Raw genomic sequence first — 22,688 nt, 5'->3', positions numbered from 1 at the left:
CAATGTTATATGAGTTAAATATCTATCATAGTACTGTGTTCTGTCTGTCATTCAATGTTATATGAGTTAAATATCTATCATAGTACTGTGTTCTATCTGTCTGTCATTCAATGTTATATGAGGTAAATATCTATCATAGTACTGTGTTCTATCTGTCTGTCAGTCAATGTTATATGAGTTAAATATCTATCATAGTACTGTGTTCTATCTGTCTGTCATTCAATGTTATATGAGTTAAATATCTATCATAGTACTGTGTTCTATCTGTCTGTCATTCAATGTTATATGAGTTAAATATCTATCATAGTACTGTGTTCTATCTGTCTGTCATTCAATGTTATATGAGTTAAATATCTATCATAGTACTGTGTTCTATCTGTCTGTCATTCAATGTTATGAGTTAAATATCTATCATAGTACTGTGTTCTGTCTGTCTGTCATTCAATGTTATATGAGTTAAATATCTATCATAGTACTGTGTTCTGTCTGTCTGTCATTCAATGTTATATGAGTTAAATATCTATCATAGTACTGTGTTCTATCTGTCTGTCATTCAATGTTATGAGTTAAATATCTATCATAGTACTGTGTTCTGTCTGTCTGTCATTCAATGTTATACGAGTTAAATATCTATCATAGTACTGTGTTCTCTGTGTTATATAAGATACATAAAGTGGTTCCTGTGTAAATAAGCCTAAAAGCTTACTAGTATCTCCTTTTAGTTGACCGTGTACCAGTGATTTGTACGGTAATGAAACTGTACTTTTTCCTATGCAACCTTTAATAAATTATTCAATCAATTAATCAATCAATCCTGCCACACCCAGGTCCTGCTATACTCACTGTACACTGAGTTATTTGTGTTATCATCTTAGTATGATTGTATAACCGTATGTTATGCAAACTGTATAAAATATAACTACTACTGTAAGAACATGTGTTCTGATGGAGATACAAGCTTTCTGTCTGTCACTCTGTCAGTCAGACACACATTCTTAACCACTTGTCCTTGGTTACCAGGCAACGCACACACACGCACACGGACACGCACGCACGCACGCACGCACGCACGCACACACACACACACACACACACACACACACACACACACACACACACACACACACACACACACACACACACACACACACACACACACACACACACACACACACCACACACACACACACACACACACACACACACACACACACACACCACTAGAACATTCACACAAGGCTTTTTAATTTGACAATAATGTCTGAATGACATGAGATCCATAGTGAATCCTCCTCATACCAGACACGCACACACACACGCACGCACGCACGCACACACACACGCACACACCTACACACATACTAGCGCTATGTTTCATAAACAATTATCTGAACGATGGATTGCAGATTGAGTATTTCTAAGACCATCAGGTTTTTCTGGAGGATTTAACATGTTTCTACCTTTTAATCTTAACTCATACAATAACATGAGGTTAGGGTATTTAATCTTAACTCATACAATAACATGAGGTTAGGGTATTTAATCTTAACTCATACAATAACATGAGGTTAGGGTTAGGGTATTTAATCTTAACTCATACAATAACATGAGGTTAGGGTATTTAATCTTAACTCATACAATAACATGAGGTTAGGGTATTTAATCTTAACTCATACAATAACATGAGGTTAGGGTTAGGGTATTTAATCTTAACTCATACAATAACAATGACGTCTCATGACTGCTTTTTTCAATGGGCCCCATGTGCCAATGACGTCTTTGACGTCTTTAGATCAAAGGCTATATATATTTTTTTTTCTTTTTTTTCTTCTTTTTTTTTAAGATTTTTTTGATTCAAACAGCTCTATCTCTGGAACCATTTGTCTGATTGACAAAATTATTTTTGCCAATTTTTATATATATTAAAAAAAAACATTTTCTTTTCATTGCATAGTAAAGAAAAACATACAAAATCCTGGCACAAATACCTTAGGGCCATTTTGGCCCTTGGCACTGATTAAAGTCAGTAACAACCCAAAGTGTTGTGAGCTTGTAGATCGTCTATTTCCGGTTGCGTGGAACGCTTCTTTAGAAGACATGATGACTTCTTTCGAAAGCAAATGACAGAAACCAGTCGTAAAACAACTGACAACTTGAACCCTTAGGGCTTAGGTTTTGGTATTTAATCACAGTCACAATATAAAATCTCCAAATCCCCCCAAATATGAACCAAATGGATGGGTGTAATATAGAGGTCTGACAGCAGGGGGCGTAGAAGAGGCTGGTATTTAACACATGTAGATTCACAGCCCTGGAGGTGTGAAAGCTGCTGCAGGGTTGCCATAGCAACCAGCAACCCAGGGACAGCAATGCTGTGCAGGTTCTGTGTATGTTTTATTCAACAGCAAACACATCAACATTAACTAGAGATTAATACAGCCTGGGTACCAGAGTTAATGCAACTAATCTATGGAATTGATTATACAAATAATAGCTAATCAATTCCACTTGAACCCTGATATACTAGCCTGCTTGGATCAGTGGCCCTGGAGATTTTTCATCTCGGGGACCCCTACATTATTATTATGTATTATTATTATGAACCCTACATTATTATTATGTATTTGGACCCCTACATTATTATTATGTATTTGGCCACGGACCCCACTAAGACGTGTGTTAAAGAAAATCTTCAAGATTGTTCAAAACATATTCCTACGGGCCGCCCACAGGGGGAGGGGCGAAGGCTCCATATCCTCCCGGTGGGGGCTCCTCACTGGGTGAGGTGAGTCAGTAGGATACAACAGTATGTCCTCCCGGTGGGGGCTCCTCACTGGCAGGTGAGTCAGTAGGATACAACAGTATGTCCTCCCGGTGGGGGCTCCTCACTGGGTGAGGTGAGTCAGTAGGATACAACAGTACGTCCTCCCGGTGGGGGCTCCTCACTGGCAGGTGAGTCAGTAGGATACAACAGTATGTCCTCCCGGTGGGGGCTCCTCACTGGGTGAGGTGAGTCAGTCGGATACAACAGTACGTCCTCCCGGTGGGGGCTCCTCACTGGGTGAGGTGAGACAGTAGGATACAACAGTACGTCCTCCCGGTGGGGGCTCCTCACTGGCAGGTGAGTCAGTAGGATACAACAGTATGTCCTCCCGGTGGGGGCTCCTCACTGGGTGAGGTGAGTCAGTAGTATACAACAGTACGTCCTCCCGGTGGGGGCTCCTCACTGGCAGGTGAGTCAGTAGGATACAACAGTACGTCCTCCCGGTGGGGGCTCCTCACTGGCAGGTGAGCCAGTAGGATACAACAGTACGTCCTCCCGGTGGGGGCTCCTCACTGGGTGAGGTGAGTCAGTAGGATACAACAGTACGTCCTCCCGGTGGGGGCTCCTCACTGGCAGGTGAGTCAGTAGGATACAACAGTACGTCCTCCCGGTGGGGGCTCCTCACTGGCAGGTGAGTCAGTAGGATACAACAGCAGTGACAACACAGAAATTAGTGAGGGGAGGAATTAATTGGCAGAAAAGGGAGAAAAGGCAGTGTATGCTACATTCAGCATACTGTCTTCATCAGGGGTCCAGTTGTTCGGATTTAAAATGAAGAAAACACAGAACTAAAAGTTCCTATGATTGGCCGCTAGTTGCACTGTTCTGGTGCTAAAAGCTCCATAGGATTCCATTCATTTCCCCCGAACTTTTACATTTGAAGAACAATTTTGTTTCTTTACAATACAGATTCATATTTTAGGTTGTAATTAGAGAAAAGAGAAGATGAGTGTTAAAATGTTTTCATTTACTTCTTTCTATTGTTTTAGCCATTTTAGAGATTCTGATTTCAGTGGGTGGGGGCATGTGTAGAAGTGGCTAAATATGTATTTTTAGACACAATAAGCTGGCAATGTCTTTGTTACTATTTACACCAGCCAGCATAAGTCACATCTGCCCATGAAAGACTGCGGTGCATCTTGAGAATGGGCTTAGTGATATTGTGTCTAAAAATACATATTTAGCCACTTGCATGCATGCATGCAAATCAAAATCGTTAAAATCACCAAAACGATAGAAAGAAGTAAATGAAAACATTTTAACACTTTTCTCTAATAGTCGGGGATCCACATGCCCAAAAGCTCAAGGAATAGGGTTGAACCTGTGATGTTCTGCCGCACTTTTTATTTCTGTTTTATCTATTAGTTTGGTCATTAAGGTCCACAGAATGAGAGGCCTGCTCTGCCGGAAACATCGCGAAAAAAAGTTATGGACATTTGTATATTCACTGTCCCATTGACTCCACTAGAAATATTAAAAAAAAGAAAAGAAATCTGCTTTAAGTAGCATGTGAGGGGTCAAACTAGGGGTTCTTCGTCATTTTGAATCCATTGCAAGCATTTGTTTTGCATGAAAAACATTCCTTGGGCAAAATATTGGCAACTAAACACTGTGAAAAGTGATGAGTCATCACTTTTTTCCACTTTTCACAGTTCTGGGTGGCCAAAATGTTGCCAAATGAATGTTTTTCATGCAAAACAAATGCTTGCAATGGATTCAGAATCATGAAGAACCCCTAGTTTGACCCCTCACATGCTACTTAAAGCAGATTTATTTTTATTTTTTAAATATTTCTAGCAGAGCAGACCTCTCATTCTGTGGACCTTAATGACCAAACTAATAGATAAAACAGAAATAAAAAGTGCGGCAGAACATCACAGGTCCTCTACCATTTTGGTGACTGGATCCCCGGCTATAATGGCTATCTAAAATATGAATCCTTGTTGTAAAAAAAATAAGTTGTCCTTTAATAAACATTGTCTTACATACTTTAAGGTTCCTGTTGCCATTTTAAAGCCTCGTTTCAATCACCATGCGTTTTGTGAAAATATGGTCCAATTTATGTTATAGCAGGGTATGCTGTAGGAGGGGCTTGTGAAGATTCTTCTTTGTGTGCTTTATTTTCAGCAAGCTCAAGACATTCTCCCAAGCATCCTTGTGGTATCACGTGACCATTGGCAGCCAATAGCATTCCTTGGTTATCATTAAAACAATGATGGCGGACACCCATAAAGAAAGCTTAATTTTAGCTCTGACAGAAACCAATGTTTACATGACGGTTCCCACCGCCCATATTTTTTACGGTCTAAGGCAGCGCTATTCAACCTGTGGTCCGTGGGCCGCATGCGGCCCCTCCAGCATGTCTATACGGCCCCTCATGGTCATACCAATAAAAATATATTTCTTCTATTTCAGTGTGGACAAATCATTTCTGATGTCATTTTTAGTCTTATTTTTTTTTAAGTCTTGTTGCAAGACTTTTTGTTTTTGTTTGGAAGCTTCATCATTTCATGATCATTGATCATTCCAAATGAAGTTTGGCCTTATACGTAGAAATATGTCTGCGTTTCCTTACTTTTTTAGACTAGTGTGTTACAGATCATTGTCTCAACGTCCAAAATAGGACAGTCATTTTTAGCTTGCGACCCTTGGACTTCTGGTATTTTGCTTAGTGGCCCCTGAGCCACCTCAAGTAGCCCTGGTCTATGGTCTTCATGACACCCTGAGCCACCTCAAGTAGCCCTGGTCTATGGTCTTCATGACACCCTGAGCCACCTCAAGTAGCCCTGGTCTATGGTCTTCATGACACCCTGAGCCACCTCAAGTAGCCCTGGTCTATGGTCTTCATGACACCCTGAGCCACCTTAAGTAGCCCTGGTCTATGGTCTTCATGACACCCTGAGCCACCTCAAGTAGCCCTGGTCTATGGTCTTCACGACACCCTGAGCCACCTCAAGTAGCCCTGGTCTATGGTCTTCATGACAGGGCAGGGAGCGGAGAAAGAATTCACCTCCATCATCAGAGCAGAGCAGAGATAATGTTCCTCCACATTGTTGGAACAGCATCAACAGTAAATGAAAACCCTCCCAGCATCTCTGCAGAACAAAGATCATCTTTCATGTGACTCCCAGGAAGCAGAGATCAGCAGCCAGTCAGCCTCATGCTGCCTGAATGAGCCTCTGTGTTGAGGAGCAGAGAAACCTCCTTGTTGTACATGTTGCCTGAATGAGCCTCTGTGCTGAGGAGCAGAGAAACCTCCTTGTTGTACATGCTGCCTGAATGAGCCTCTGTGTTGAGGAGCAGAGAAACCTCCTTGTTGTACACGTGAAAACGCCAGGAAAGCAACAGAGTGGGTGGAAGTGGGTCAGGAAAAAATAAAACACACAGTCATCACATTTCATCATCTGATGACTTCCCTGTGTTGTCTCGCAAATCTATCTCTATATACAATTTGAAACTGCAGCCAGCGGTTTTTGTTTGTCAGTTTGTCAGACACGACCAAATGCAGCACTCCAATTGGCTAGGACTGATCACGTGGCACACAGAGTTCTAAACCGGAAGTGCGTCCGGCGGTCAAATATGTCCGACCGGAAACGTGCGCTGCTGCACAATAGTTCCGCCACATTTTTTTTTTTTTTTTTTTTTTTAACTAGATGGGAGCGGCCCGAAGGGCCGTGACCCTCTAGTGGCTTACATAACAAAAAGGTGTTTTTGAGCGGTGGTCACAACGCTCCTATACGTGGCCGTGTGTGTGGGTCTGTCTGTCTGCGTGTCTGTCTGTCTGTCTGTCTGTCTGTAGCCTGCAGTAACCTTTTCTGACCACACATGTTAAGGGAGGGGCGCTGTTGTTCAGGCCAGGCCAGACCAGGCACACACACACACACACACACACGCACACACACACACACACACACACACACACACACACACACACACACACACACACAGGGGGGAAGGGGGGGGGGGGGGGGGAACCACCGCTCAGTTCACACGGGTGTGTTTTTTTTCTCCTCTCCTCTTTCTAAATTTAGACTAGTAAGGGCGAGAAGCGACCTGACCCTAAAGGGCACATGGACGTGTGCACTGTGCGAGCGATTTTGGCGTGGGATCAACTTTGACCAAAATGTGTCTGTTTTTTCCCAAATATGGAGATGACTGACGTCTGACATCATTCCCAGATATGGGCTTAATATTGATGATGAATATTGAGAGATCTCCATATATAGGCATAAAAGGTACAAGGACCAAACCTTTGAATATGTAGATTTTTAAAGCGAACAATTGTAACTCAAATCTTTGCTTCTGGGGGTCCCTGGAACAAAATCTTTTCAGCTGGGGGTCCGCGGCCAAATACATATCATTCTAGGGGTCCTTGACATGAAAGAGTTTGAGAACAACTGATATAGAAACATGAGATTGTCAGAAACCTGTTAGGATTGAGAAGACACTGTGTAGTGTCTAATGAGGCTAATGAACAGAATGTGTTCTATAATCAATACAAAACCTCCACCGGCTGTCCCTCCGTCAGTCCCTCTGTCACATCACACTTTTGTCCCTACTCTTATCTCCGGCACCGTTGCCCCTATCCATGCCAAACTTTGCACACACACTCCACAACTGATCACACTGATCTCTCACCTGGTCCTCTTCTAGCGCCACCATGAGGTTTGATTTTTGCAAAACACTAAAATGGCCTAAAATCACGCCGTACACAGTATCTCTAAAGTCATGTCATCAACATGGATCTGTCCCATTTCCCATATTACCTCCGGATTGCCTACGATTGCCTTCTAAAGTTTGTGTATGCTTATCTCCTGATTAGGGAGTCTTATTGGTCAATATGTTCTATAATCATTATGTTCTATAATCATTATGTTCTGTAATCAATATGTTCTATAATCATTATGTTCTGTAATCAACATGTTCTCCAGATGTTCCACTCACCCTGATGAACAGCATCTTCTCTCCAACTCTGTATCGTCCCTGTGAATGTCTCTCCACACAGAACCTGCTGGCACACCTGCATGGGGGGTCCTCTGTGATGTGTCTGACCTGAGAACAATACATAATATAGATCTATTTAAATACACCTGCATGGGGGGTCCTCTGTGATGTGTCTGACCTGAGAACAATACATAATATAGATCTATTTAAATACACCTGCATGGGGGGTCCTCTGTGATGTGTCTGACCTGAGAACAATACATAATATAGATCTATTTAAATACACCTGCATGGGGGGTCCTCTGTGATGTGTCTGACCTGAGAACAATACATAATATAGATCTATTTAAATACACCTGCATGGGGGGTCCTCTGTGATGTGTCTGACCTGAGAACAATACATAATATAGATCTATTTAAATACACCTGCATGGGGGGTCCTCTGTGATGTGTCTGACCTGAGAACAATACATAATATAGATCTATTTAAATACACCTGCATGGGGGGTCCTCTGTGATGTGTCTGACCTGAGAACAATACATAATATAGATCTATTTAAATACACCTGCATGGGGGGTCCTCTGTGATGTGTCTGACCTGGAAACAACACATACAGTATATACATCTATATTATACACATACAACACATATATTATCTATCTATAAATGCGACAAATCTCTGTCTGTCTGCGTGCGTGTATGTAATCCGCGTATCTCGAGAACCGTTCGTCCCACCGGCTTCAGATTCGGCACGCATGTTCTCCGCCGCGGCGCGGAGTGCAGTGCCGGGCCTCGACCCGACCCGACGCACGTTTTTTCCGAACCGGCGCAAAACGTTCGGAATCTCCTTATGCGGAGCTGATTGTTGACATCAGGCTGTTCCGGAGGAAATCGGCGCAAGCGCTGACTCATTGTGACATCACTTCATAAAAGGCTCTGACATCACGTACGCCACATGAGTCAACAAAAAATCTCTGTGAATGTGTATGTATGTATGTAATCCGCGTATCTCGAGAACCGTTCTTCCCACCGGCACGCGCGTTCTCCAGATATGGGCATAAAATGAATGCCCGTATGCGGAGCTGATGTCTGACATCAGAGTTTTCAGCAACCGGTACTGTGTGTGCAGAGATCTCCATATATGGGCATAAGGGGACAAAGGCAAACAGATGGTCAAAACGGGTCCTATGACAACAGGTATATTGGGGTTTGCATTAAAGGGTGGGGCATTCATGGGGTCTGCTCCAAAAAATAAAAATAAAATAAAAGAGACAAAGACAAACATAAGACAAGCAACAAAGCGTGGGACTGGGAGGATGACTTGAATGACGCAGATTTAAGCAGGCTGCGTATTCTGCTTAAAGAAGAAACAAACAAAAAGCGACAGAGATCTCATATATGGGCATAAAATGGACGCAGATAAACAGATATCTCCATATATGGCATATATGGGCATAAAATGGACGCAGAATCACAAAGATCTCCATATACGGGCATAAAGGGACACAGACAGACAGATACAGAGATCTCCATATATGGGCATAAAATGGACACAAATAGACAGATATCTCCATATATGGGCATATATGGGCATAAAATGGACCCAGAACTATATCTGCAGTGATCTCCATATATGGACATAAAATGGACGCCGACAGATAGATACAGATATCTCCATATATGGGCATAAATGGACACAGGCAAACAGATGGTCAAAACGGGTCCTATGACAACAGGTATAATGGGGTTTGCATTAAAGGGCGGGGCATTCATTCCCTATTTACATCGTTCCCGAGTTGGCCAGGTTGCCGACTAGACTAGTCTATCTAAATACACCTGCATGGGGGGTCTTCTGTGATGTGTCTGACCTGGAGACAACACATATATAGATCTACAGTATATAATACACATACAACACATACATCTATATTATACAGCAGATATATAGATCCATCTACATCTGCAGGTAGGCTCCTCAGTGATGTGTCTTACCTAGAAACAACACATAGGATCGATCTCATACAGCTGATATAAAGATCCATCTTATAAACATACAGACATGTATAGATCCATATAAACAGGCAGGGTGTCGTTTCATTGACATGGCCACAGTCAAACTGCAGGGTGGTGTTTCATTGACATGGCTACAGTCAAACTGCAGGGTGGTGTTTCATTGACATGGCTACAGTCAAACTGCAGGGTGGTGTTTCATTGACATGGCCACAGTCAAACTGTAGGGTGTTGTTTCATTGACATGGCCACAGTCAAACTGTAGGGTGTTGTTTCATTGACATGACCACAGTCAAACTGTAGGGTGTTGTTTCATTGACATGACCACAGTCAAACTGTAGGGTGTCGTTTCATTGACATGGCTACAGTCAAACTGCAGGGTGTTGTTTCATTGACATGACCACAGTCAAACTGTAGGGTGTCGTTTCATTGACATGGCCACAGTCAAACTGTAGGGTGTTGTTTCATTGACATGGCCACAGTCAAACTGTAGGGTGTTGTTTCATTGACATGGCCACAGTCAAACTGTAGGGTGTTGTTTCATTGACATGGCCACAGTCAAACTTGCATGACACAAAGGGTAAAAAACAATGGTTAAATTGGTTTTGTGACACAGGTGCGTTCCGGTTAAATCACAACTAAAGACCGTCTTGTTTGCTGCTGCCTTTGATCGAGTTTTTCTTTTTCCTCCGGAACTGTACTCGTATTTGTTATTTTTACTTCTGTTTTATTGCATCCTAAAGTCATTTTATAATTGTATTTCCTATGCCTGATGCTGTGTAATAAAGTACACTGAACTGCCTTGTTGTTGTCTACAAGATACACATTTCTTGTCTTGAAATTAACAACAAACTTCATCTTTTCCTTTGGGCTGTTCCCTTCCCTCCTGCCTGGAAGTTCCAACCTCAGCATCCTTCTACCCATATCATCACTGTCCCTCCTCTGTACATGTCCAACCATCTCACTGTCCCTCCTCTGTACATGTCCAAACCATCTCACTGTCCCTCCTCTGTACATGTCCAAACCATCTCACTGTCCTCCTCTGTACATGTCCAAACCATCTCACTGTCCCTCCTCTGTACATGTCCAAACCATCTCACTGTCCCTCCTCTGTACATGTCCAAACCATCTCACTGTCCCTCCTCTGTACATGTCCAAACCATCTCAGTCTGGCCTCTCTGGCTTTATGTCCAAAACATCTGACATGTGTTGTTCTCTAATGTACTCATTCCTCATCCATCCTTCAAACCACAGATATAAAACATCTCCAGTGACTCACAGCGTCATCCAGGACGTTTCCCGTGCTCTTCTTGCTGGCACTGCATTTGGTCGGAGAGGGAGAGGAGGAAGAGGAGGATGAAGATGATGAAGGTGATGTTGTTGTCGTTGTCATGGGAACGGGGGAGGAGGAGGGGGAGGAGGGAGGAGGGGGGGACGGGGATGCAGCAGGAAGTGGAGCTTTCTCCTCTTCCTGTTCGATCTCCTTCTCCAGTTGGATCAACCCTGGAGGCTCCACTTTGTACCTGGAACACACAACAGTTAGATCAACCTCATCCTCTGTACCTGGAACAGCAGAGATATAGTTAAGATCATAGTTCTGTTGTTTAGAAGAGCAGAGATACAGTTAAGATCATAGTTCTGTTGTTTAGAACAGCAGAGGTACAGTTAAGATCATAGTTCTGTTGTTTAGAAGAGCAGAGATACAGTTAAGATCATAGTTCTGTTGTTTAGAACAGCAGAGGTACAGTTAAGATCATAGTTCTGTTGTTTAGAACAGCAGAGGTACAGTTAAGATCATAGTTCTGTTGTTTAGAACAGCAGAGTTACAGTTAAGATCATAGTTCTGTTGTTTAGAACAGCAGAGGTACAGTTAAGATCATAGTTCTGTTGTTTAGAACAGCAGAGGTACAGTTAAGATCATAGTTCTGTTGTTTAGAACAGCAGAGTTACAGTTAAGATCATAGTTCTGTTGTTTAGAACAGCAGAGTTACAGTTAAGATCATAGTTCTGTTGTTTAGAACAGCAGAGTTACAGTTAAGATCATAGTTCTGTTGTGTAGAACAGCAGCGATGTACCGTTAAAGGACAGCTTTGTTTCATGTTCATATTTTAGATTGTAATCAGAGAAAAGAAAAGATGAGTGTTTAACTGTTTTCATTTACTGCTTTCTATCGTTTTAGCATGCGTACAATCGGCTAGATATGCATTTTTAGACACAATAAACCCATTCCCAAGATGCAGTGCAATCTTTCATGGGCAGATGTGACTTATGGGGGCTGGTAGTGTTACTGTAAATAGTGATAGAATTACCGTCTTATATTGTGCCCCTACCCACTGAAATCAAATTTGCTCGCTAACATCGCTAAAAGTCTTGCCGGTCGCTATAAGCTGAGACAAAATCTTTATCTTTCTAAGATGCTATCCTCCCCAGCTGTAACAGAATGTATATACATGTATAATTAATATAACTTACTGAGCTGCTATCCTCCCCAGCTGTAGCAGACACAGACACACCTCTCTGGGTTGTTTATGAAGAACTGCAGAGACAGAAGACAGAGCAGAGGAGGATCAGAGACATGGTCAACATGGAAGCTTCTTCTATCAGTGGTTCTCAACCTTTTCTGGCAGCGACCCCCAAATTAATCACATTTTAACTGGGAAATGGGAATTTTAGTGTTATGTGTAATGACAAAACATTGACAGTCATTGTGTGAACCTTCTCGTTCTTCTTTTGTGTATCATCGGCATTGATGATTGGTTGGCGACATTTTATTTCACCAGATTTCTTGTTACTTAGGGGAGGCCATGGGGCTGGCTGTCGTCTTCTCCCCCTTGGCTTGCTGATGTCGGCTTAGGCAGGGTTTAAGCCGACAAATTGTTAAACCAAATTACATCAATACCTTGTTATTGAATAGAAAGCAATCTTTATTTGCCATTGTGTTGTTTTATTTTCAACATATTGGCATTGGACTGAATCTTCTAAGCAGAATGCTGCAGTCAGGGGAAGGGGGTAACCTACTTGACTTCAGAAATCAGGAGGTTCTGCAACCAAAACAGTTTGAGAACCAGTAAGTGGTCTAACTAGACTAGACAGTGAGTGATGTGATGTGATGTATACTGAACACCACATATGTAATGTACTGTACGGTATACAACACATACTACTGTAAGTGAGTGAGTGATGTAAACAACAACACATATAGCTAACATACAGTAACTCCACAGTGAGTGATGTACAACAACCACCACACACACACACACACACACTAGGGCATTAACGTCTTGTGATTTTTGCAAGTCGACTCGACTCAGTAAAAAGTTGAGTTGAAGTCGACTTTATCGTTTGATGACGTCATCACATCACACACGACCCCCCAATTATTTTGGGGGGTCCCCAGATGATTAACTTGATGTGAAACATTGTTTTCTCTCTCAACTGTAAACAAACCAACATAAAGTTTAAGTGTATAGAGGGTATATGCACATTTCTAAAGTGACAATTTAAGGACTTTTTGATACCTCTAAAATGACTAATTAAACATTGTCCAAATTGTCAAATATATAGAGGCAGAAATTGTGAAAATAGCCGATCTACATCTGCTATTTTCACAATATATATATATATATATTTTTTTTTAACTTCGACTTCGACTTTCGACTTTCTCTGGAGGGAGTCGACTTGTGTAATGGAGACTTGTCGACTTTTTCCTTAATGCCCTAATACACATTAGTCAGGAAATATTATCAGAATAATATCAAATCTGGGAATAATTGGTGAAGAAATGTCTCCACCAATGTGTTGGTAAAGGTGTCCAGTAACACATCTGACAACGTTTGAAATTCAAAATCCCTAGGAGAATTTCTGACAGCTGCTGAAAGTCCCATTCACTTACTATGCACTATAGTATACATGGGAAAAAATCTATTGCAATCCAAGCATTTGTTTTGCACAGAAAGCACTACTTGGGCTAAAAACGGCCATGGATGACATCACTAAACCATTTTTTGTGGGACCGTTTTTAGCCCAAATAGTGTTTTTTTGTGTGCAAAACAAATGCTTGCAAAGGATTCAGAATCATAAAAAAACCTAGTTTGACCCCTCACATGCTACTTTTTCTTTCTACACACACACACACACACACACACACACACACACACACACACACACACACACACACACACACACACACACACACACACACACACACACACACACACAGCTCCATGAGAGCCCTAACATCTCAGAACTTCATCAGAACAAATGTAAACACCAACACAAACACACACAGATCCACATCCTGAGAGCCAACCTGCTGCTGCATGTCTGCTGCTTGAAGACAGAACAGAACACAGTGCTTTATGTTTGGTCAGAGAGGTAACAGAACACAGTGCTTTATGTTTGGTCAGAGAGGTAACAGAACACAGTGCTTTATGTTTGGTTAGAGAGGTAACAGAACACAGTGCTTTATGTTTGGTCAGAGAGGTAACAGAACACAGTGCTTTATGTTTGGTCAGAGAGGTAACAGAACACAGTGCTTTATGTTTGGTCAGAGAGGTAACAGAACACAGTTCTTTATGTTTGGTCAGAGAGGTAACAGAACACAGTGCTTTATGTTTGGTTAGAGAGGTAACAGAACACAGTGCTTTATGTTTGGTCAGAGAGGTAACAGAACACAGTGCTTTATGTTTGGTTAGAGAGGTAACAGAACACAGAGCTTTATGTTTGGTCAGAGAGGTAACAGAACACAGTGCTTTATGTTTGGTCAGAGAGGTAACAGAACACAGTGCTTTATGTTTGGTCAGAGAGGTAACAGAACACAGTGCTTTATGTTTGGTCAGAGAGGTAACAGAACACAGTGCTTTATGTTTGGTCAGAGAGGTAACAGAACACAGTTCTTTATGTTTGGTTAGAGAGGTAACAGAACACAGTGCTTTATGTTTGGTTAGAGAGGTAACAGAACACAGTGCTTTATGTTTGGTTAGAGAGGTAACAGAACACAGTGCTTTATGTTTGGTCAGAGAGGTAACAGAACACAGTGCTTTATGTTTGGTCAGAGAGGTAACAGAACACAGTTCTTTATGTTTGGTTAGAGAGGTAACAGAACACAGTGCTTTATGTTTGGTCAGAGGTAACAGAACACAGTGCTTTATGTTTGGTCAGAGAGGTAACAGAACACAGTGCTTTATGTTTGGTCAGAGGTAACAGAACACAGTGCTTTATGTTTGGTCAGAGAGGTAACAGAACACAGTGCTTTATGTTTGGTCAGAGAGGTAACAGAACACAGTTCTTTATGTTTGGTCAGAGAGGTAACAGAACACAGTTCTTTATGTTTGGTTAGAGAGGTAACAGAACACAGTGCTTTATGTTTGGTCAGAGGTAACAGAACACAGTGCTTTATGTTTGGTCAGAGAGGTAACAGAACACAGTGCTTTATGTTTGGTCAGAGGTAACAGAACACAGTGCTTTATGTTTGGTCAGAGAGGTAACAGAACACAGTGCTTTATGTTTGGTTAGAGAGGTAACAGAACACAGTGCTTTATGTTTGGTCAGAGAGGTAACAGAACACAGTGCTTTATGTTTGGTCAGAGAGGTAACAGAACACAGTGCTTTATGTTTGGTCAGAGAGGTAACAGAACACAGTGCTTTATGTTTGGTCAGAGAGGTAACAGAACACAGTGCTTTATGTTTGGTTAGAGAGGTAACAGAACACAGTGCTTTATGTTTGGTCAGAGGTAACAGAACACAGTGCTTTATGTTTGGTCAGAGAGGTAACAGAACACAGTGCTTTATGTTTGGTCAGAGGTAACAGAACACAGTGCTTTATATTTGGTCAGAGAGGTAACAGAACACAGTGCTTTATGTTTGGTCAGGGAAGTGAAACTTTGACACGTAAAAGATCATGAACTGAGGAGGGTGTGATAAAAACCTGCTCACAATGATCGTATCACAGAGATGTACATGATGTGTTTCCTTTCCTGTGGCAGCAATGTAAAAGCAGAGGTCTAGTGTAGGAGTGTGGGGCGGCAGTGGCTCAGGGGTAGAGCAACCGTCATTAGAACACAGAGGGTTCCCAGTTCGATCCCGGGCTCCCCCAGAGTTAGTGTGGAAGAGTCCTTGAGCAAGACTCTGAACCCCTAACTGCTCCTGATGAGCAGGTTGGTGCCAAGCATGGTTTCCTCTGACATCACTGTATGAATGTGTGTGTGAATGTGTGTGTGTGTGTGTGTGTGTGTGTGTGAATGTGTGTGTGAATGTGTGTGTGAATGAGTGAATGTAATGAATGTGCACGGATCAGCGATTCCCCAAACACAGCTGACCTTTGCTGTGTGTCACTCCTTTCTCCTCTCCCTCTCTCTGCCCCTCAAGAAAATCACACAAGAAATGAACAAGGAAAAAGCATGTCCAGATCCACTTTCTTTCATTCTTTAACCTAATTAAATTAATCCAATGATTCATTTAAATGTAGCCTGATTTATTTCCTGTTTACTCCATGTGATGAACTGTTTCTGACATGCAAAACACGTACCAACACTTCTGCTGTTAAATATGTGGGCAAAGACCAGTCAACACGTTAAGAGTCTGGAACTACACATCCGAGTAGCGGAAGCTGGCATTTCCGTTCATTATTTCTGCTAAGCACTGCAGCAAACTATAAATGCTTAATCCATTTAAATGTATATTAGGGTAGGACTACATTTGTGCAACTTTAAAGACAAAACAGAAGTGAGGAGGAGGCTTCACTTCCGCTGGTCGCCAAACAAGGGATGTAGACGACCTGGACAACAACTGAGAAATCACTATGTAATCCCATTCATATGCAGACTCTTAAGTGATAGTGGATTTTAGATTTGTGTTTTGAGGTTATTGGAGATTTTTTTATAAATACCTCAAAATTGTACTTTTTTGACATAAAGCTGTGTGAAATACTTGCCATTAAAACAATGGTTAAAAATGTATTAATTGATTACCAGAGTTCCGTGGTCAGAGTTCTGGTCAGTTTTAGATGAATATTAAGTAGTTCCAATGGGGTGGGGGCCATTTGGCGTGGCCCAATCATTGAAAATAGATTAAACCACAAAACTAGCGCCATTTGTATTGTTGGCCTATTTCTACCATATAGAGCGAGGTTTCGTTCTGATCAGCTGACTGCAAAGCACCTTGTTTTGGGGAAATACGTTGCAGCGGCGTAGTGATACTGGACACAAAAAATAGTACCATGTGACAGAGGGGTCAAAGTTGAACGAAAGTTGGTCTATTTGGTAGAAATACAAATGACGCTAGTTTTGTGGATTCATCTATTTTTAATGATTGGGCCATGAGCCCCTGCCAAAAAAACGGAACTACTTTATATTCATCTAAAACTGACCAGAACTCTGACCACGGGACTCTGGTAATGGATTAATACATTTGTAACCATTATTTTAATGGCAAGTATTTCACACAGATTCATGTCAGAAATAGGTGAACTATCACTTTAAGTACAGTACTTAAAGGGATATTCCACTTTCAACAGGGAGCAGTGGTAGGGCCTCTCTCCACATACACACCCATTGTAACTTCAAACTCCATTTTAACCATGATAGATTCATTAAAAACACACATTATGTTTTCTGGAGACTCATTTTACCTTCCTAATACGTGAGCAGGCCGTGTTTTTTCGATAACCTTTTTCATTTATTTTTAATAATTATTTGGGGAAATAGAAAAAATGTAATACAAAAAAATAAATATTAAAAATAAATGAAAAATGTTATTGAAAAAACACAGCCTGCTCACATATTAGGAGGGTAATATGAGTCACCAGAAAAAATAATGTGTGTTTTTAATGAATCTATCATGGTTGAAATGGAGTTTGAAGTTACAATGGGTGTGTGTGGGGAGAGGCCCTGGGCCTGGAGGGCCTTGTAACATTTACATCAAATATCTAAATATTCAATCAAGCTAATTAAAAACTGTTCAGGGTGTTCATAAAAGCCTGATTAGATGATAAAATTACCAAAAGTTTTTTTGAAAGTGAAATATCCCTTTAAGTAAATGTACCTAGTTACTTTACACCAGTGATGTACTGTGTATGACGGGAGTGTTTAAACACAGTGGGAGGAGTAAACCGTGTGGTCACGAGAGACCATGTGAGCTGAGGACAGAGACCTGGTTTCTCCTCAGACGCTCTGGAGGATCTTTGTTTTCTGAGGAAAATACATTTTGAGTAAATGTTGGAGCTGCACACGGTCCCATGTCCCCCCCCTTGTCCCCCCCCCCCCTCCCCCCCGGTCCCAGCACATGTGTCCTCACGGGAGCAGATGAGTGGCAGAGGAAGTGAGAGGAGAAAGAGGACAGAGGAGAAGAATTATTCCTTGTTTTAAAGCAGGCCACCCTGGGGGCGGGGCTGCTATCTGTGGAAGGAAAGGCTTTGATCTGAGCCTCTGCTCCTCTAGAACTCTGTACACAAACACAAGCAGAGCCACCAGACAGACACTTCACTGGACTAAACCAAATGATAAAACAGCAGAAAGACAGCTACCTGACACATTGGAGAGAAGCAACCCGCAAGCAGAGCAAACTAGAATGCTATTTGGCCCTAAACAGAGAATACACCATGGCAGAATACCTGAGCAAGGTGGCCGACCCAAAACAAAGAAAAATCTTGACTAGGTACAGACTCAGTGAGCACAGTCTTGCAATCGAGAAAGGACGTCATAGGCATACCTGGCTCCCTAGAGAAAACAGACATTGCACCCACTGCACACAAAATGAAGTGGAAACTGAGCTACACTTTCTAACCAACTGTCCGCTGTACCAAGACATCAGAGACACATACTTCCCACAGATCATAACCACCCAAGGAGAGTTTGAAAACATGACCAATGATGAAAAATACCTGCTGGGTGAAGTAAAACAATGTGCAAACACAGCAGCAAGATTCGTGAGCTGCTGTGATAGGAGAAGGATATCAAATGGAACCCAACCACCTTAAAAACCAATGTATATATATCACTGCTCTGCCTGCACGTTACCGTGCAGGCAGTGCATGAAAACTGTTTTCACCTGTAAATATTTTGTTCTGATTGTATTGTACTAGAAGGTCGGCCGGCTACGCCGGCCGCCCCTCTAGGTCGCTGCGTTGCATCTATAGGAGTAGATATTCGGCGAAAACAAACCCCTGAGGTACAGGGTGGCTTTGATCAGATTCTATTGCAATTGGGCAGTTTATGTATCACGATAGAGGCCACGATCATATATATTATATATATATATATATATATATATATATATATATTTATATATATGGCCTTCGGGCCGCAAAAGTCTAGAGTTCAGGCCGCTGCGCGGCACTCACCGCCATGTTGCGGCAGCGTGGTGTGTAATGGTCAAATATGGGTAAAAAAAAAAAGTTTTGAAAAAAAAATGTTTGAGAAAAAAAAAATTTTTTGGAAAAAAAAAGTTTTTTGAAAAAAAAAAGTTTTATGAAAAAAAAAAGTTTTTTGAAAAAAAAAGTTTTTAGAAAAAAAAAAGTTTTTTGGAAAAAAAAATGTTGAAAAAAAAATGTATTGGTGATTGACGTGATGTATACGGACGTTACTGCGATTGAGGTGAAAGAAAAGTGGAAAGTTGTGAGCTAACTATTAGCTATTTTTGTGTGTGTGTGTGTGTGTGTGTGTGTGTGTGTGTGTGTGTGTGTGTGTGTGTGTGTTCTGGCTACGCCCCCCTCGGTTGAAATTGGATCCGCCGGTCCCATAGCTGGGAATACGAGCCAATGGACGGCGGTCACCATGGCAACGGGGGGCCAATGATAGAGTTATGGGCGGTATTATTCCCTATCCACAAGTTTCCGCGGGAGTTTACTGGAGACTATCAGGACCAAACTTCCGGGTTTAACAGCAGACATACAAGCTCACGTCGCGTCGCAGATGCAACCCGTTGTGAGCTTGTAAATCGGCGGCGGAACCTCGGTGCAGAAGTTTGCGCAATGCACTATGGGGCGTAGGAAACTCGTGGATAGAGTGAGTTCTACCGACATCTGCTCTCCCTACCTATGAGTTGGAGTGGATGTGAAGTGGGCGTGAATGGGCTTGGAAGTGGGATGCGGCTCTTAGAGGAATGTATATATAAGATTGTGTACACTTCTGCTTTGGCAATGTAAACGTATGTTTTCTCATGCCAATAAAGCCCTTTGAATTGAATTGAATTGAATAGTGTCTGTCCAGGGTCAAGGTCTCTACTGAAGAACACCATTCTTGTAACCCATTTTTTTCACCCAGTTCCAATCATCTAATCTAATGTAATCCTAGTCTCTGCTCTCCCTCTGACAACCTCTGGCTTCCTTCTATGAATGAGGAGTCCAAGCCGCTTCTTATCAGTTTCCCTGGCTGGACAAAAGAGCTGAAGCACTCCCCTCTCCCAACAATATGCTAGCGGCATGTGAAGCTATGGGACATAGTAGCTAAATGTGAAGCTATGGGACATAGTAGCTAAATGTGAAGCTATGGGACATAGTAGCTAAATGTGAAGCTATGGGACATAGTAGCTAAATGTGAAGCTATGGGACATAGTAGCTAAATGTGAAGTTATGGGACATAGTAGCTAAATGTGAAGCTATGGGACATAGTAGCTAAATGTGAAGTTATGGGACATAGTAGCTAAATGTGAAGCTATGGGACATAGTAGCTAAATGTGAAGCTATGGGACATAGTAGCTAAATGTGAAGTTATGGGACATAGTAGCTAAATGTGAAGCTATGGGACATAGTAGCTAAATGTGAAGCTATGGGACATAGTAGCTAAATGTGAAGCTATGGGACATAGTAGCTAAATGTGAAGCTATGGGACATAGTAGCTAAATGTGAAGTTATGGGACATAGTAGCTAAATGTGAAGCTATGGGACATAGTAGCTAAATGTGAAGCTATGGGACATAGTAGCTAAATGTGAAGCTATGGGACATAGTAGCTAAATGTGAAGTTATGGGACATAGTAGCTAAATGTGAAGCTATGGGACATAGTAGCTAAATGTGAAGCTATGGGACATAGTAGCTAAATGTGAAGCTATGGGACATAGTAGCTAAATGTGAAGCTATGGGACATAGTAGCTAAATGTGAAGCTATGGGACATAGTAGCTAAATGTGAAGTTATGGGACATAGTAGCTAAATGTGAAGCTATGGGACATAGTAGATAAATGTGAAGCTATGGGACATAGTAGATAAATGTGAAGCTATGGGACATAGTAGCTAAATGTGAAGTTATGGGACATAGTAGCTAAATGTGAAGCTATGGGACATAGTAGCTAAATGTGAAGCTATGGGACATAGTAGCTAAATGTGAAGCTATGGGACATAGTAGCTAAATGTGAAGCTATGGGACATAGTAGCTAAATGTGAAGTTATGGGACATAGTAGATAAATGTGAAGCTATGGGACATAGTAGCTAAATGTGAAGCTATGGGACATAGTAGCTAAATGTGAAGCTATGGGACATAGTAGCTAAATGTGAAGCTATGGGACATAGTAGCTAAATGTGAAGTTATGGGACATAGTAGCTAAATGTGAAGCTATGGGACATAGTAGATAAATGTGAAGCTATGGGACATAGTAGATAAATGTGAAGCTATGGGACATAGTAGCTAAATGTGAAGTTATGGGACATAGTAGCTAAATGTGAAGCTATGGGACATAGTAGCTAAATGTGAAGCTATGGGACATAGTAGCTAAATGTGAAGTTATGGGACATAGTAGCTAAATGTGAAGTTATGGGACATAGTAGCTAAATGTGAAGCTATGGGACATAGTAGCTAAATGTGAAGCTATGGGACATAGTAGCTAAATGTGAAGCTATGGGACATAGTAGCTAAATGTGAAGTTATGGGACATAGTAGCTAAATGTGAAGCTATGGGACATAGTAGCTAAATGTGAAGCTATGGGACATAGTAGCTAAATGTGAAGTTATGGGACATAGTAGCTAAATGTGAAGCTATGGGACATAGTAGCTAAATGTGAAGCTATGGGACATAGTAGCTAAATGTGAAGTTATGGGACATAGTAGCTAAATGTGAAGCTATGGGACATAGTAGCTAAATGTGAAGTTATGGGACATAGTAGCTAAATGTGAAGCTATGGGACATAGTAGCTAAATGTGAAGCTATGGGACATAGTAGCTAAATGTGAAGCTATGGGACATAGTAGATAAATGTGGCATTAAAAAATTACACATTTCTATCGAATATCTTAATTACAATGAAATGAAGGAGTTTGACGAAGCACAACAGTTGTATAATCGCAATATCACACTGGAGGTTGTGAGTTATTGTGATTATTGTACCTTCTGTGCTGCCTACAGGCAGTCGCCCTTCAGGCTCCAACCTGCGGCAACGCAGGCGGTCCAATAATCACCATAACGCACACCCTCTTGTGTAATATTACTTATAACACACAGTAACACACAGTAACACTAACCTAAGTCCTAACAGACAGTTGTAACAGTAACACACATTATACAACAGGTAGTCGGGCTCTCAATGGAAAACAGGCTCTCCAACCGTGCATATAACGAGCACTACTGCACTGTCTCTCATCAAGTAAAGAAATCAGCTGCGTTGGTCACGAAAGACCGCAAGCGCTCCTCTCTCCCCACACTATGCTAGGCGGCTGGCTAGCGGTTTTCATGTGACGTTCAGGGACACAGTAGCTAAATGTGGCATTAAAAAATTACAAATTCCTATCGAATATCTTAATTACAATGAAATGAAGGAGTTTGACGAAGCACAACAGTTGTATAATCGCAATATCACACTGTAGGGTGTGTGTTAATGTGATTATTGTACCTTCTGTGCTGCCTACAGGCAGTCGCCCTTCAGGCTCCAACCTGCGGCAACGCAGGCGGTCCAATAATCACCATAACGCACACCCTCTTGTGTA

At 41.7% G+C, this 22,688-nt stretch overlaps 1 protein-coding gene across 5 annotated transcripts in view; it reads right to left on the bottom strand.

The window, feature by feature from the left end:
- Positions 1-22,688, bottom strand: part of LOC308293720 (growth arrest-specific protein 2-like) — a 73,417-nt gene that overhangs the window by 13,599 nt on the left and 37,130 nt on the right. For all 5 annotated transcript variants that reach the window (XM_080736333.1, XM_080736334.1, XM_080736335.1 and 2 more), the window contains 3 exons: positions 12,252-12,315; positions 11,059-11,302; positions 7,769-7,876 (listed from right to left, as the gene is read on the bottom strand). In XM_080736333.1, the coding sequence (XP_080592459.1) occupies positions 7,769-7,876; positions 11,059-11,302; positions 12,252-12,315 (416 nt within the window). The remainder of the gene's footprint in view (positions 1-7,768; positions 7,877-11,058; positions 11,303-12,251; positions 12,316-22,688) is intronic.

The sequence above is a fragment of the Nannobrachium achirus genome (genome assembly GCF_963921795.1).
Source record: "Nannobrachium achirus genome assembly, chromosome: 11".
Taxonomy (NCBI): Eukaryota; Metazoa; Chordata; class Actinopteri; order Myctophiformes; family Myctophidae; genus Nannobrachium; species Nannobrachium achirus.
Note: the sequence above shows the minus strand (reverse complement) of the source record. Positions and strands in the feature narration are given on the sequence as shown.